The sequence below is a fragment of the Spermophilus citellus genome (genome assembly GCF_964194105.1).
Source record: "Spermophilus citellus genome assembly, chromosome: 4".
NCBI classification, from domain to species: domain Eukaryota; kingdom Metazoa; phylum Chordata; class Mammalia; order Rodentia; family Sciuridae; genus Spermophilus; species Spermophilus citellus.
This window is the reverse complement of record NC_138185.1, coordinates 50,357,362-50,374,042: the sequence shown is the minus strand read 5'-3', so window position 1 is coordinate 50,374,042 and position 16,681 is coordinate 50,357,362. Positions and strand designations below refer to the sequence as shown.

General features: G+C 39.8%; 1 protein-coding gene across 5 annotated transcripts in view; it reads left to right on the top strand.

The window, feature by feature from the left end:
* The window catches only part of NINL (ninein like), a 191,251-nt gene extending 174,951 nt beyond the window's left edge, over positions 1-16,300 (top strand). For all 5 annotated transcript variants that reach the window (XM_081291935.1, XM_081291937.1, XM_081291938.1 and 2 more), the window contains one exon: positions 15,612-16,300. In XM_081291935.1, coding sequence (XP_081148061.1) covers positions 15,612-15,803 — 192 coding nt within the window. In that variant the 3' untranslated portion in view covers positions 15,804-16,300. The remainder of the gene's footprint in view (positions 1-15,611) is intronic.
* The last annotated feature ends 381 nt before the right edge of the window (positions 16,301-16,681 follow it).

Here is a 16,681-nt window from a genome sequence, read left to right as displayed (position 1 = left end):
AGTTTTGACCATACCACTTTCCATAGTGGTAGTATCAATTTGCAGTCCCACCAGCAATGTATGAGTGTACCTTTTCCCCCACATCCTCGCCAACATTTATTTTTACTTGTATTCTTGATAACTGCCATTCTGACCAGACTGAGATGAAGTCTCAGGGTTTTTTTTTTTTAATTTTAATATTTATTTTTTAGTTTTCGGCGGACACAACGTCTTTGTTTGTATGTGGTGCTGAGGATCGAACCTGGGCCACACGCATGCCAGGCGAGCGCGCTACCGCTTGAGCCACATCCCCAGCCCAAAGTCTCAGTTTTGATTTGCACTTCACTAATTGCTAGAGGTGTTGAACATTTTTCATATATTTGTTGATTGATTGTGTATCATCTTCTGTGAAGTGTCTGTTCAGTTCCTTTGCCCATTTATTGATTGGGTTATTTATTTATTTATTTATTTATTTATTTTTGGTGTTAAGTTCTTTGAGTTCTTTATATTATCCTGGAGATTAATGCTCATATCCTGGAGATTAAAGCTCTATCTGAGGTGCATGTGGTAAAGATTTTCTCCCATTCTGTAGGCTCTCTCTTCACATTATTGTTTCCTTTGCTGAGAAGCAGCTTTTTAGTTGGAATCCATCCCTTGTATTGATTCTTGATTTTACTTCTTTAGGAGTCTTATTAAGGAAGTCAGATCCTAGGCTGACATGGTGAGGATCGGGGCCTACTTTTTTTCCTATTAGGTGCAGGGTCTCTGTTCTAGTGCCTATGATTCTCTTTGAGTTGAGTTTCATGCAGGCTGATAGATAAGGGTTTAATTTCATTTTGTTACATGTGGAATTCCAGTTTTCCCAGCACCATTTGTTGAATAGGCTATCTTTTCTCCAATCAATGTTTTTGGCGCATTTGTCTAGTAATAGATAACTAACTGTATATATGTGGGTTTGTCTCCATCTCTTCTATTCTGTACTACTGGTCTACATGTCTGTTTCAGCACAATTTTCCCTTTTACGTTCAGCATCTAACCCAGAAAAAGCCTGTCTTCACAGAATCCAAAGAACCCCATTCCCATTTTGATTCTATGACTCATCTAAACTTCAATTGGAGGATGTACAAATCATTTTCAGTAGATAAAAAAGTAAAAGTAATCTGTAGATTAATTTTGCTAAATACATATCCGTGCTATATTTGTACATCATATGTGTTTTCTTTTGGGAATTGTTTCAAGATCTCTTTTTGAGTTGTTCACACCAAAAAAGGACATCATTTGTTCATTTATTGGTTCATTCTTTGCCAATGTCTTGGCTGGGCACAGAATCACGAGCCACTCAAGCAGGAACAAAACTTTATTTTTGAAAAAGCCGCCAATACTCCATACGCGCCTGGCAAGCCAAAAACTGGTCCACCCACGCGCGCGTCTACCAGTACCGGGGGGGCCGGACCTCCCCCGGAATTCCGTCCTACTATGCTTCCCCAACCAATGGGAACTCTCCAGGAGTCCCGTAACATGAGTCCCTAGCAGGCCAAGGTGAACAGCAGGAGTCCAATTTCCATATGAATGTAAATCTTAACATAATCATATCATCTCAATGGCTAGCTGGCGTCACCTTACAACCGAAAGTGCCATGCATCATATTATTTGCTTGTGGCTCCTAGCATCTGCCCCCTTCTGTTTAATTAAGCAACAGGCAATGTGGCTAGGGACCGTGCCTGTTAGGTATGTCCAATTCAACATATGGTTCTTACCCGTCATCGGAAAACTGACCTCTAGGCGTCAGCCTCCTGTCTTAGGTTGATACCACTGCAACTGAATCATACCCGTCACTGACTACCAGTCCAGTATATAGCCATACCTGTGGATAGGCCCATGCACCAGTGGGGGGGGTGAGGTTTTTTGCCTCACCTCTGTTGGCCCCCAAATTTGACCTTGGTGCCGGTGGGGGGGTGAGGTTCTTTGCCTCACCTCAGTTGGCCCCTACATTAGACCATCACTAGTAGAAGGGAGGAGGATACAGAAATGCCACGACATCAAGTCAATAGACGGCTCTTTAGGAAAAATTGCATCACTGGTGACACTACAGCAAAGATACGCCAGCACTACCATAATTCGCTGCATCAACAGATAGAGCACAATGCATACAAGTGATACATAGTCCAGGCAAGTTTTGTAAGCAGTTCAAAGTGGAGGAATCTATCAATATGTCCATTTCCTCCCAAAATAAATCGACTCAGTGACTGAGCATTACTTGTTGAGTTATTATTCATTGATGTATCAGTTTATACAGTTTGTTGTGATAATTATTGAAGAAGTTGTAGTTTGGTTTCATCTTTGTCTTCACCGGCACTGGGATGAAAATAGGGATTGACAATGATGTTAAGAAAAGAGAAGAAAAAAAATGTAACATTTCAACAGGTATTAAGAAAACAATTTTTAGAACAATTTACATTATCCTGAACAGAATTATTAAATATAATGAAAAGGAAAGGTGAAAGTAAACAAACAGATCTGTTAACCTGCTTATTTGTACACATATTAAAACAGTCTTCAACAGATGTTTACCCAAATTAAATTAAACCATTAAAATCACGTGAATAATAAAAAAAATTTGGGATCCATATTTTTATGAGCGCTCCTCATATATGATATATGGACATACAGACATACAACACAAAACAGAAATGTGCACACGTAACATACAACATATAAGACAATAGTAAAGGCCTTGTAGATTACCTAGGTGAAATCTCCATTGCAATGTTTAAAAACTCCATAGTCAAAAAATAAAACTGATCAGAAAAACATTAATTTATGTCTGTATGAGCTCAAAATTAAAATGGAACTTTATGATGTGGGAAAAGCAATAATAAAATAGATATTGAAAAAAGCATCCTGGTTGATCACTGTCGAAGATATAAGAATAGCCAAGCTGGAGTTCTGGATATCAGCTGTTATGGATTTGAGTCAAATCATCTTCTTTTTCTGTAGAAATTGTTTTTGTTAATCTCTCTGGAATCCAAATCGGCTGCTGTTCCTCCTGTGGAAAAACACAGACAGAGCCCCGACTCCAGACTATCACTGGATCCGGACCTTTCCATTGTCCTGTTAGAATATCTTTCCAAAGTACCTTAGGCTTATGTACATTTTTTGGATACAAATGTCTTTCCGCAGCACTAAGTCCCGATGAATCCAAATTTAAAAAGTTTAGAGTAAAAAGGATTATTTTAAGTTTATCTTTGGGGGATATATACCCCTTTCCAATTCCCTCCTTTTGTTTTAATAAGTACATTTTAATAGTTTGATGAGCTCTTTCAACTATGCCTTGTCCTTGTGGATTGTATGGAATTCCTGTTATGTGAGTAATGCCAAATGATGAGCAAAATTGTTTAAAAGAGGTGGAAGTATAACCAGGACCATTGTCCGTTTTTAACTGTTTTGGAATGCACACAGTGGCAAAATTTTGTAAGCAATGAGCTATAACATCTTTAGTTTTTTCTCCGGCGTGAAGGGAGCCCGTCAAAAATCCGGAAGAAGTATCAACTGTAACATGTAAATATTTTAATTTTCCAAATTCTGGCAAGTGTATGACGTCCATCTGCCAAATATGGTTAGGTATCAGTCCTCTAGGATTGACTCCAAGATTAACTTGTGGTAAAAATGTCACACAGTTTTGACATTGTTTTATTATATGTCTGGCTTGTTCTTTAGTTATTTTAAAACGCTTTTGTAAAGTATTAGCATTGACATGGAACCTTTTATGAAAATTTATAGCTTCTTCTATTGTGGAGAAAATATGTATGTCATGTGTAGATTTATCTGCTAGTTCATTGCCCATACTAAGGGCTCCAGGCAATCCTGTATGTGCCCTGATATGTCCTATAAAGAATGGATCTTTTCTGTCCCAGATTAGACTTTGTATAGTGGAAAACAAAGAGAAAACAGAAGAAGAAGGTGAAATCCTACCAGCACCTTCAAGGGATACTATAGCATTAACTACATACTGACTATCAGAGAATAAATTAAATACAGAATCTTTAAACATCATAAAAGCTTGTAATACTGCATTAAGCTCTACCTTTTGAGTTGATTGTTTGGGTACTAAAAATGTAAAAGTTTGATCAGGAGTAACTACTGCTGCTGTACCATTGTTTGACCCATCAGTGAATATATTTGGAGCATTTATGATAGGGGTTTTTCTTGTCATTTTTGGAAAAACTACAGGATGCTTAGACCAAAAAGACAACAAAGGATTAGATGGTAAGTGATTATCAAATGAAACACTAGTTTTATACATGATTATAGCCCAAGTATTTAACTCATTAGCTAACTCATCAATTTGATCCATAGTATATGGAGTAATAATTTTATTGGGAGAAATCCCAAACACTCCCTTTGTTGCTTTTATTCCTTTGAGTATTAATTGTCCTACAGCCTCAGGATATCTAGTAAGAATAGTGTTAGGAGAATAAGATAAATGTATCCACAATAATGGACCTTCTTGCCAAAATACTCCTGTAGGAATATTTTTTGTTGGTAGTACAATAAATAATAAAGGCAAACTTATATCAATTCTATCCAAATGCATATTTTCCATATATGTTTCAATGATTTTTAATGCTTTTCTTGCTTCAGGCATTAACATGCGGGGTGAATTTGGATCTGATGGACCTTTTAGAATATCAAATAAAGGTCCCAACTCTCCTGTTAGTATGCCTAGATAAGGCCTTATCCAATTTATGTCTCCCAATAACTTTTGAAAGTCATTAAGTGATTTGAGTTGATCTACTCGTATTTGAATTTTTGGTGGACGGACCATGGTTGAGGATAATAGAACTCCTAAATAATTAATTGGAAGATTTAATTGTACTTTATCTATTGCTATCTCTAGATTATAATTTTTGAATAAGTTTGTAAGTGTGGCATAACATTTTAGCAATGTGTTTTTATCTTTATGTGCCAATAACACATCATCCATATAGTGAAATATTTGTAGTTCAGGATTTTGATTTCTAAGTGGCTGGATTGCTTTATTAACATAAATTTGACACATAGTTGGGCTGTTAGCCATCCCTTGAGGGAGTACTTTCCATTCATATCTCTGATCAGGACCTTCATGATTCAGTGCAGGGATAGTAAATGCAAAATGTGGACTATCCTCGGGATGAATTGGAATTGAAAAGAAACAATCTTTAATATCTATAGCTAAAACATGCCAGGTTTTTGGTAAAGCAGACAATTGGGGAATCCCTGATTGAGCAGGTCCCATAATAAACATCTCATTATTAATGGCTCTTAAATCTTGTAATAATCTCCATTTACCAGATTTCTTTTTAATGACAAAAATGGGAGTATTATAGGGGGATACGGAAGGTTGTATATGTCCTTCCACTAATTGTTGTCTGACCAAGTCATGGGCTACTTGTATCTTTTCTTTAGTCAGGGGCCACTGAGGAACCCACACTGGTCTTTCTGATTTCCAAGTAATTTTGATTGTCTCAGTGGCCCTTTCTGAAAACCCAATCCATGTCTATTTATTTCTTGATCTATTTGAATAGGTGCTGTCATACCTTGTTCTTGTTCTCTTAACCTTTTTTCTTTCCTAAAGCCTTGTTTAGCCCTAGTAGTGGGCGCGTTAGGATTGATGTTATTTGTTAATGTCAATCCTAATTGATCTAGGACATCTCGTCCCCATAAATTTACGGGAAGATGATCCAATACATAGGGCTGTATAGTTCCTTCACATCCTTCAGGATCCCTCCAATCTAATACCATAGCACTTCTATGGGGATTTGTTGCCACTCCTAGGCCTCGAAGCGTTTGAGTGGCTTGTTGTAATGGCCAATGTTTTGGCCATTCTTGACGAGATATGACACTAAGGTCAGCTCCTGTGTCCAGCAGCCCATTAAAGTCATGTCCTTGAATATTTAATTTTAGCATTGGGCGAGAATCTAAATTTAAAGACAGCATAGCCCAATCTACACCTTTGGAGCCTAATCCCTTGGAACCTCTTTCTACATTACAACTGGAAAATTTATCATGCAGGCTGGGTATTATTAATAACTGTGCTATTCTATCTCCTGGTGAAATTACTGATATACCTCTTGGAGAACTAGCTATAATTTTTATTTCACCCTCATAATCGGGATCAGTTACCCCAGGACTTATCATAAGTCCTTTTAGTGTAGAAGAACTGCGTCCCAATAATAAGCCTACTGTTCCCTGGGGAAGAGGTCCTTTTACTCCTGTGGGAATGATTTGAACTCCCATCTCTGGAGTTAGTACTGCTCTGGCAGAGGCGCAGATGTCCAACCCTGTGCTCCCTCTAGTTTGTCTGATGAGGGATTTAATGAATAATGCGTCCTGGGCACTACCTTGATGGTGCTGCTGGGTTCCTCCATTGCCCCGTATATTTGTGGTTTTGGGCCCCGGGGCATTGGGCCCTCTAGTCTGTTTTTTGGCAATGGAGCCTGATAGCTTTCTCCACAATATCGTGGGTAAACACTTGGTCCTTGTCCGTTTTTTGATAACGGAATACCCTCTATGGTGGTTTGAGAACGGCATTCATTAGCCCAATGTTTCCCTCTATGGCATCGTGGGCAAATACCCGGTATTCTATTCCTTTGATACCTAGTTTTGTTAAACCCTCCTCTTATGGGGCAACTCCTTTTAAAATGTCCTGTTTGATTACAATTATAGCATGTTTTTGGCCTGGCATCTAAAGCCTGTTGTACTGCTGCTAAGACTTGCCCTTGTTCATTAATGTCTCTACATAATTTAATATATGTGTTTAAATCTTCATGTCTCCATGGTCTAATGACCTCTCTGTAGCAACGATTTGCTTGGTCATAAGCCAGTTGTTTTATAAATGGCATTGCCTGTTATGTATTTCCAAATATTCTAGAGGCTGTCTGAATAAGCCTATCTACAAATTCAGCATAAGGTTCATTAGTTCCTTGTATTACCTTAGATAATTGACCTTGTAAATCTCCATGCCCCTGTAAAGTTTTCCATGCCCTAACTGCATCTACAGCAATTTGTGCGTATACGCCAGGGTCATATTCAATTTGCTGTCTTTGACCTTCATAAGGTCCCTTTCCTAATAACATATCTATATTTCTTTGAGGGTAACCGGCTTCTGCATTTCGCCTAGCTGTCTCCATGCAAAATTCTTCATTGGCAACCTTCCATAACAAATATTGTCCTCCATTTAGCATAGATCGACACATGTTAGCCCAATCTGCTGGTGTCATGTCCAAGTTGGTAACAGATTAGACCATGCTTACCGTGAAGGGAGCTTGCGGCCCATAGGTTGTTACAGCCTCCTTTAATTGCTTTACTGTTTTGAAATCTAAAGCACGGTGAATTCGTTGCCCTCCTGCCTGCTCAAGTACAGGGCATGCTAATCTTTGGGGTCCTGCCTCAGAATTCCGTCCATCAACTACGGGAATTAAGGGCCGCTCAGCTGTAGATGGAGCTGTTGGTTGAATTACGCCCTCTGGTGATAGAACGGAGTTAGTAGCAGCCTCCTGTTGTAATTCTCCACCTGATGGATGTTTTTCCTCTAAGCTTTCTTTCTTTAAATTTTCCTGTCTGACTAGCTTGAGAGACCTTCTCTTTTGCTTGACCTAGCGTTTTTTCTACCATAGTTTGGACCTCTAACAATTTACTTAACAGATTTTCGGTTTGTTTTTTACTAGATTCTAATCTACTATAAAGGTAACGTAACCCAATAAGATAGGATAAAACAAAGCCGAAGCAGAATGAAACAAAAACGGAGCAGAGAATGGTTGTATCAATTTTCTCTTTCTCAGGGCCGAATAACTTCAAACCTTGAGCCAACCATTTTTCCCAGTTCGCCTGAGAAAATTCTAGGGCTAGGAAGCTTGAAATAAAAACAAAATAAATCAAAAAAAAAACACATTGTTTTTTGAAATGGTCACCCATTCTGTCGCCTTCCCTCAGGGGCGAGCAATTTTACTCACCTCTAAGTTTCAGGTGTTCCCCGTCCGGGCCACCAATTGCCAGTGTCTTGGCTGGGCACAGAATCACGAGCCACTCAAGCAGGAACAAAACTTTATTTTTGAAAAAGCCCCCAATACTCCGTACGCCCCGGCAAGCCAAAAACCGGTCCACCCACGCACACGTCTACCGGAACTGGGGGGGGGTGGTGGACCTCCCCTGGAATTCCCTCCTACTATCCTTCCCCAACCAATGGGAACTCTCCAGGAGTCCCGTAACATGAGTCCCTAGCAGGCCAAGGTGAACAGCAGGAGTCCAATTTCCATATGAATGTAAATCTTAACATAATCATATCATCTCAATGGCTAGCTGGTGTCACCTTAGAACCGAAAGTGCCATGCATCATATTATTTGCTTGTGGCTCCTAGCAATTCTTTTTTATTTTTCTTTTGGTACCAAGGATTGAACCCAGGGGTACTCAACCATTGAGCAACATCCCCAGCCCATTTTTTATATTTTATCTAGAGATGGGGTTTTTCCAAGTTGCTCAGTGCCTCAATTGGCTTTGAATTCGAAATCCTCCTGCCTCAGCCTCACAAGCCACTGGGATTATAGGCATGCACCACTGCACCTGGATTGTTGATTAATTCTTTCAGAAGATGCCCTCTGGCACTTACTGTTGGCTAAGGTATCACTCTAGGCAGACCCTGGGGTACCTCAGGGACCTTTGATCCGGAGGTGACAGAAGCCTCCAGATAGTACAAGTGACCTGAGCCATGGTCACATTTTGAGAAAGAGGATGAGGAGATGGAGAGATGTGGGTGTGGTAGGCAGGACCACTCTGAGTAGTGGCATTGGGCCAGACACTCAGTGACCCAGCATGGGTAGGTCTAGACGCGTCCCTGGCAGAAGACAGGTGGACTTTGGAAGTCTCCCTTGCCTACTAGGTGCAACTTTCCTGTGCATTAGGAGTTATCCTCCAAGTTACATGGGAGTGTGAAAAGACACACACATCCCCATGTGCTAGGACTTTGAGGAGGTGCTTTGAGGCAGGAAAACCCAGGCAAATGTCTTTAGACTGGAACCAAGCATGATATCTTTGAAAGCCCAAGAGGTGATCACTGGGGATGGTGTGAATTCACTGGGGTGGCATTACAGGGAGACAGAGCCTGTCATTTCTATAGGCCAGAGTCAGAAGTTTGGGTTTTATTTTAATTGTTAGAAGCCACTGGAAGGTTTTTTTTTATTGTTGGTCGTTCAAAACATTACATAGTTCTTAATATATCATATTTCACAGTTTGATTCAAGTCGGTTATGAACTCCCATTTTTACCCCATATACAGATTGCTGTATCACATCAGTTACACTTCCATTGATTTACATGTTGCCATTCTAGTGACTGATGTATTCTGCTGTCTATCCTATTCTCTACTATCCCCCTTCCCCTCCCCTCCCCTCCCCTTTTCTCTCTCTACCCCCTCTACTGTAAATCATTTCTTCCACTTGTATTATTTTTCTCTTACCCCTCCTTTCCTCTTATATGTAATTTTGTATAACCCTGAGGATCACCTTCCATTTCCATGCGATTTCCCTTCTCACTCCCTTTCCCTACCACCTCTCATCCCTGTTTAATGTTAATCTTCTTCTCAAGCTCTTCGTCCCTACCCTGTCCTTGGTTACTCCCCCTATATCAAAGCAGTCATTTGGCATTTGTTTTTTAAGGATTGGCTAGCTTCACTTAGCATAATCTGCTCTAATGCCATCCATTTCCCTCCAAATTCTATGATTTTGTCATTTTTTAAAGCAGAGTAATACTCCATTGTGTATAAATGCCACATTTTTTATCCATTCATCTATTGAAGGGCATCTAGGTTGGTTCCACAATCTTGCTATCGTGAATTGTGCTGCTATGAACATCGACGTAGCAGTGTCCCTGAAGCATGCTCTTATTAGGTCTTTAGGGAATAGACCGAGAAGGGGAATAGCTGGGTCAAATGGTGGTTCTATTCCCACCTTTCCAAGAAATCTCCATACTGCTTTCCAAATTGGCTGCACCAATTTGCAGTCCCACCAACAATGTACAAGTGTACCCTTTTCCCCACATCCTCGCCAGCACTTGTTGTTGTTGGACTTCATAATGGCTGCCAATCTTACTGGAGTGAGATGGTATCTTAGGGTGGTTTTGATTTGCATTTCTCTGACTGCTAGCGATGGTGAGCATTTTTTCATGTACTTATTGATTGATTGTATGTCCTCCTCTGAGAAGTGTCTGTTCAGGTCCTTGGCCCATTTGTTGATTGGGTTATTTGTTATCTTATTGTCTAATTTTTTGAGTTCTTTGTATACTCTGGATATTAGGGCTCTATCTGAAGTGTGTGGAGTAAAGATTTGTTCCCAGCATGTAGGCTCCCTGTTTATCTCTCTTATTGTTTCTTTTGCTGAGAAAAAAATTTTTAGTTTGAGTAAGTCCCATTTGTTGATTCTAGTTGTTAACTCTTGCGCTATGGGTGTCCTATTGAGGAATTTGGAGCCCGACCCCACAGTATGTAGATCATAGCCAACTTTTTCTTCTATCAGACGCCGTGTCTCTGATTTAATATCAAGCTCCTTGATCCATTTTGAGTTAAGTTTTGTGCATGGCGAGAGAAAGGGATTCAGTTTCATTTTGATGCAAATGGATTTCCAGTTTTCCCAACACCATTTGTTGAAGATGCTATCCTTCCTCCATTGCATGCTTATAGCCCCTTTATCAAATATAAGATAGTTGTAGTTTTGTGGATTGGTTACTGTGTCCTCTATTCTGTACCATTGGTCCACCCGCCTGTTTTGGTACCAGTACCATGCTGTTTTTGTTACTATTGCTCTGTAGTATAGTTTGAAGTCTGGTATCGCTATACTGCCTGATTCACACTTCCTGCTTAGCATTGTTTTTGCTATTTTGGGTCTTTTATTATTCCATATGAATTTCATGATTGTTTTATCTATTTCTACAAGAAATGCTGTTGGGATTTTGATTGGCATAGCATTGAACTTATAGAGAACTTTTGGTAATATCTCCATTTTGATGATGTTAGTTCTGCCTATCCATGAACAGGGTATATTTTTCCATCTTCTGAGGTCTTCTTCTATATCTCTCTTTAGGGTTCTGTAGTTTTCATTGTATAAGTCTTTCACCTCTTTTGTTAGGTTGATTCCCAAGTATTTTATTTTTTGGGGGGATATTGTGAATGGAGTAGTTGTCCTCATTTCCGTTTCAGAGGATTTGTCGCTGATATACAGGAATGCATTTGATTTATGCGTGTTGATTTTATATCCTGCCACTTTGCTGAATTCATTTATCAGCTATAATAGTTTCTTTGTAGACCCTTTTGGGTCTGTTAGGTATAGAATCATATCATCTGCAAATAGTGATAATTTAAGTTCTTCTTTTCCTATTTTTATGCCTTTAATTTCTTTCGTCTGTCTAATTGCTCTGGCCAGTGTTTCGAGGACTATGTTGAACAGAAGTGGTGAGAGAGGGCATCCCTGTCTTGTACCACATCTTAGAGGGAATGCCTTCAATTTTTCTCCATTCAGAATGATGCTGGCCTGTGGCTTATCATAGATTGCTTTTACAATGTTGTGGTATGATCCTGTTATCCCTAATTTTTCTAGTGTTTTGAACAAAAAGGGATGCTGTACTTTGTCGAATGCTTTTTCCGCATCTATCGAGATGATCATATGGTTCTTATTTTTAAGTCTATTGATGTGGTGAATAACATTTATTGATTTCCGTATATTGAACCATCCTTGCATCCCAGGGATGAATCCTACTTGATCATGGTGTATAATTTTTTTGATATGTTTTTGAATCCGATTCACCAGAATTTTATTGAGGATTTTTGCATCTAGGTTCATTAGAGATATTGGTCTGTAGTTTTCTTTCTTTGAAGTGTCTATGTCTGATTTAGGCATCAGGGTGATGTTGGCCTCGTAGAATGTATTTGGAAGTTCTCCCTCTTTTTCTATTTCCTGAAATAGCTTGAAAAGTATTGGTGTTAGTTCCTCTTTAAAGGTTTTGTAAAACTCTGCTGTATACCCGTCCTGTCCTGGGCTTTTCTTAGTTGGTAGTCTTTTGATGGTTTCTTCTATTTCCTCTATTGTTATCGGTCTGTTTAGGTTGTCTATATCTTCCTGACTCAATCTGGGCAGATCATATGACTTAAGAAATTTATCTATGCCTTCACTATCTTCTATTTTATTGGAGTATAAGGATTCAAAGTAATTTCTGATTATCTTCTGTATTTCTGAAGTGTCTGTTGTGATATTGCCTTTTTCATCCCGTATGCTAGTAATTTGGGTTCTCTCTCTTCTTCTCTTCGTTAGCATGGCTAAGGGTCTGTCGATTTTATTTATTTTTTCAAAGAACCAACTTTTAGTTTTGTCAATTTTTTCAATTGTTTCTTTTGTTTCGATTTAATTAATTTCAGCTCTGATTTTAATTATTTCTTGCCTTCTACTTCTTTTGCTGTTGTTTTGCTCTTCTTTTTCTAGGATTTTGAGATGAAGTATGAGATCATTTATTTGTTGGTTTTTTCTTTTTTTAAGGAATGAGCTCCAAGCAGTGAATTTTCCTCTTAGAACTGCTTTCAATGTGTCCCATAGATTCCGATATGTTGTGTCTGTGTTTTCATTTAACTCTAAGAATTTTTTAATTTCCTCCTTAATGTCTTCTATAACCCATTGATCATTCAGTAACCCGTTGTTCATTCTCCAAGTGATGCATGATTTTTCCTTCCTTCTTTTATCGTTGATTTTCAGTTTCATTCCATTATGATCAGATAAGATGCATGGTATTATCTCTACTCCTTTATATTGTCTAAGAGTTGCCCTGTGACATAATATATGATCTATTTTTGAGAAGGATCCATGTGCTGCTGAGAAAAAAGTGTAACTACTTGATGTTGGGTGGTATATTCTATATATGTCAATTAAGTCTAGGTTGTTAATTGTGTTATTGAGTTTTATAGTTTCCTTATTTAACTTTTGTTTGGAGGATCTGTCCAGTGGTGAGAGAGGTGTGTTGAAGTCTCCCATGATTATTGTATGGTGGTCTATTAGACTCTTGAACTTGAGAAGAGTTTGCTTGATGAACATAGCTGCACCATTGTTTGGGGCATATATATTTATGATTGTTATGTCTTGTTGGTGTATGGTTCCCTTGAGCAGTATGCAGTGTCCCTCTTTATCCCTTTTGATTAACTTTGGCTTGAAATCTATTTTATTTGATATGAGTATGGACACTCCTGCTTGTTTCCGCAGTCCATATGAGTGGAATGATTTTTCCCAACCTTTCACCTCACTGGAAGGTTTTAAGTAAAGGAAATTTTTTGTTTGTTTGTTTGTGGGATCGAACCCAGGGCCTTGTGCACGCAAGGCAAGCACTCCACGAAACTGAACCATATCACCAGCCCAGAAAGGTTTTGTTTGTTTGTTTGTTTTTTAGGTAAGGAAGGTTTTAAGTACAAAAGGTTTTAAGGTTTTCAGTCAAATAACACCAGGGAAAAGTAATATGGGCTGTTCTCAGGAGCAAAGATATTAAAAGGCGGGGCAGCCATAGCTCCCCTGATCTATAAAAGTTTATAATGTGATGGTGGTTGGCAACATGCCCAGGGTGGCAACAGTGCAACAGCATGGTGTGGCACATTGGTGGAGGCAAGGCCCCAGCACTGCAGGAGCCGAATGAACTGGGACAATGTGGTTAGACACCAGCTGGGTATATGCCACTATCTCCATTCACTGCTTCAAGAAATTAAAGGAGATGTGAAAATCTGGAAAAAATATTTTTTCGCTAGCAATGGAGTATAGTTTGATTTACCAGAGTGATCCTGAGCTGATCCAAATTGGGTGAGACATTTGGACCTTTTTCTTTTGAGTCTTGATTATGTGGAAGGTTCCCATTGTAGTCACCCTGATTGAGATCCTCTTCCTTAATACCTACCCTTCCCTGCCAGTGCAGTCCACTGTCCCTCCCACTGTTATCTCACTCACCTGCTCTGGTGACACACTCTTCCAGTTACTACCTCAGTTTGTCCTTGCTCCTGGAAAACCTTAATTCTTGTTAAATCCTGTGACTCCTGCCCACCTACCCCTGTCCCATAGGCCCTATGCTAGCTCCCTCCATGGCTTGCACCCCTCCTTCCTGAGAGACCCCTCCCCTCTACCTCCTCTCTGACCCCTGGCTCCTGTAACCTCTGTGGTTTTGCTGCTTATTTCACATGAGACCAGACTCTCCAGGGAGAACCTGCTAGCATTCTGACATCTTCTCACCCATGTCCTGCGTCCTCCACCTCCTCTCTGGCCACTACCTCCACAGCTGCTCTTTCCTGGTACCCTCACTGCCACTAGGAAACAAATCTTACAGCTCCCTATCTTCCCCAGCCCTACCAGTTCTCCTCTCCTCTTGAGTTTGTGAACCTGTCACTCCCTCCCTGAGTTCACACCTAATCCTTAGAGCCACCCTCAAAGTAGACACCGAGTCTAACCACAATTCACTTCATCTCTGGCATTCCGACTGGTTTCCTGTGTCCTCCACCAGTCAACTCTCAGCACATCTTTTAAAACATGAATTTCATCCAGTCCTCAGAACCAGCCTTCCCATGTCTCCCAAGTAAAAAATACACAGTTTTTACAATAGCATCTGAATTCCCAGAGTTCCCTCCCTTTTCCCTCTCTCCTCCTCTTGTCTGCCTCCGGCTACACATGTCCCTCTAGCCACAGTTCACCCCATCTACATGCCAGCCACAGGGCTTATTCTTCCTTCTGCCTGCGGTGTCCACACCTAATGATTTGCTCCCTGGTTTTGTTCACACCTCTTATTCAGATATCCTCAGAAATGTGGTTTACCCCACCCAAAATGAAACATGCGCAGCCCACCCCCAGCTATCTGTCCACTGCTGGGTGCTGGATTCCTTAGCAAATGCATGCTTCTACCCTCTGCCTTCTCCTGTTAGAATACGTGCTCCATGAGAACAGGGATGTTACTAGAATAATGTGCACACATGGGGGTGTGTAGTAACTACTCGTTAAGTGAACAGATTCCATGTGGGGTTCACAAAGCCCAACACTCAGCCCTGAGCCTTCGTGTCTCAGGAAAGATCATGGAAGGGCTGCTGACTTGAACAGCCTGGGTCCACCTCTGAAGCCTGTCCTGCTGTGGTTTGTGTGATGACTGGCTCATACACACAGCTACAAGGGAGAATGCAGTGCCTCCATATGTCCTGTGTGACATCACAGGTAGCATAGCACCCAAAACAAATCAAACATTTTTGGCAATGTTGAAGATTTTACACTGCATTAAAATAAGAGGGCTTTTTTTTTTTTTTTTTTTTTTTTTGAGTCCCGATTTTGGTCTTTTTAAGTCTTTATTTCATGGTTAAAAAAAAAAAAAAAAAAAAAAGATTCTCATGAAGTTGTCTTCAGTTATCCACCACATGATTCAGCATATTCTCAATTTCCTCCCTCAGGCCAGGGAACAAATATACCATATCTAATATTTGCATCACACCTGTAAGAACCCAAAATTATGCTTGGAACAGAGATGAAAGGATAAGAGGGAGCAGGCTTGTTTGTGTAACTTTTCTAAACTGGATTCACAGTAAAGCATGGCTTTTTCTTCTCTCTAGTTCAAAAAGAACACTAAATCTGATCTGCTGCTCAAGGAACTCTATGTGGAAAATGCTCACCTCATGAAGGCTCTTCAGGTCACAGAAGAGAAGCAACGAGGTGCTGAGAGCAAAAACCGCATTTTGGAAGAAAAAGTCCATGCTCTCAACAAACTTATCAATAAGATTGCCCTAGCATCCCTCTCTGTGTAAATACTGCTGGTTTTCTAGAATTCATTCTAAGGAATGTTTTGTTTCTGTTTTTGCAGTACTGGGGATTGAACCAAGGGGTGCTCTATCACTGAAATACATCTCCAGCCCTTTTAAAGAATTTTTAATTTTTTTTTTTTTTTATATAGGGTTTAAATTGCCCAGGCTGGCCTGGAACTTGGGATCTCCTATCTCACCCTCCCAAGTATGATAACAGGGATTATAGGCCTGGGCCATTACACCCAGCTTGAAGAACATCTTTTAAAATTAAGCCACTCTGATTCCATAATTTGCTATGGTTCATCATCTGTGCACCCTCAGAAACTAAGGATTGTAATTCTTCACCCCCAAATTAACGAATGTCCACTATGTGCCAGATGCTGGAAAAATATGCTGGTGCAATAGAGAATGTTTTGTATTAGCTATCAGGGATAATTTCCAGTCTTGTTACATACTAATAAAACAGATTTTGGGGGTTCTCAGCAAAGAACAGCTAAGAGAGTTGTTAAATTTTCAGTGTTGTACCTTTGGCTGCAAAGGTTATTTCTGGGGACTTAGATCATTAAAGCGCTTGATGGTTGGTCTGTACACACATTCCAGAAAGGCTTCTGTTGCTGAGAACGGTCAACCAGCAATACAGGAGGGGACAGAAACCCTGCAGGTACTGCTCCCTTTGAGGGTAAGTCTGGGAAGAGCCTAAGTTCTGTTGACTCAGGGATGATCATGTTTATTGCAGATGCAATCTTTTCTTCCTTGAAATGTCATCACACTGGAAATTGTACCTATGTAAAAAAAGTATAGTTTCTATCTGAAATATACATAAATTATGGCCATTTGGTTTATCAGAATGTACTACTGTAATATGAAGTCACTGTATTTAC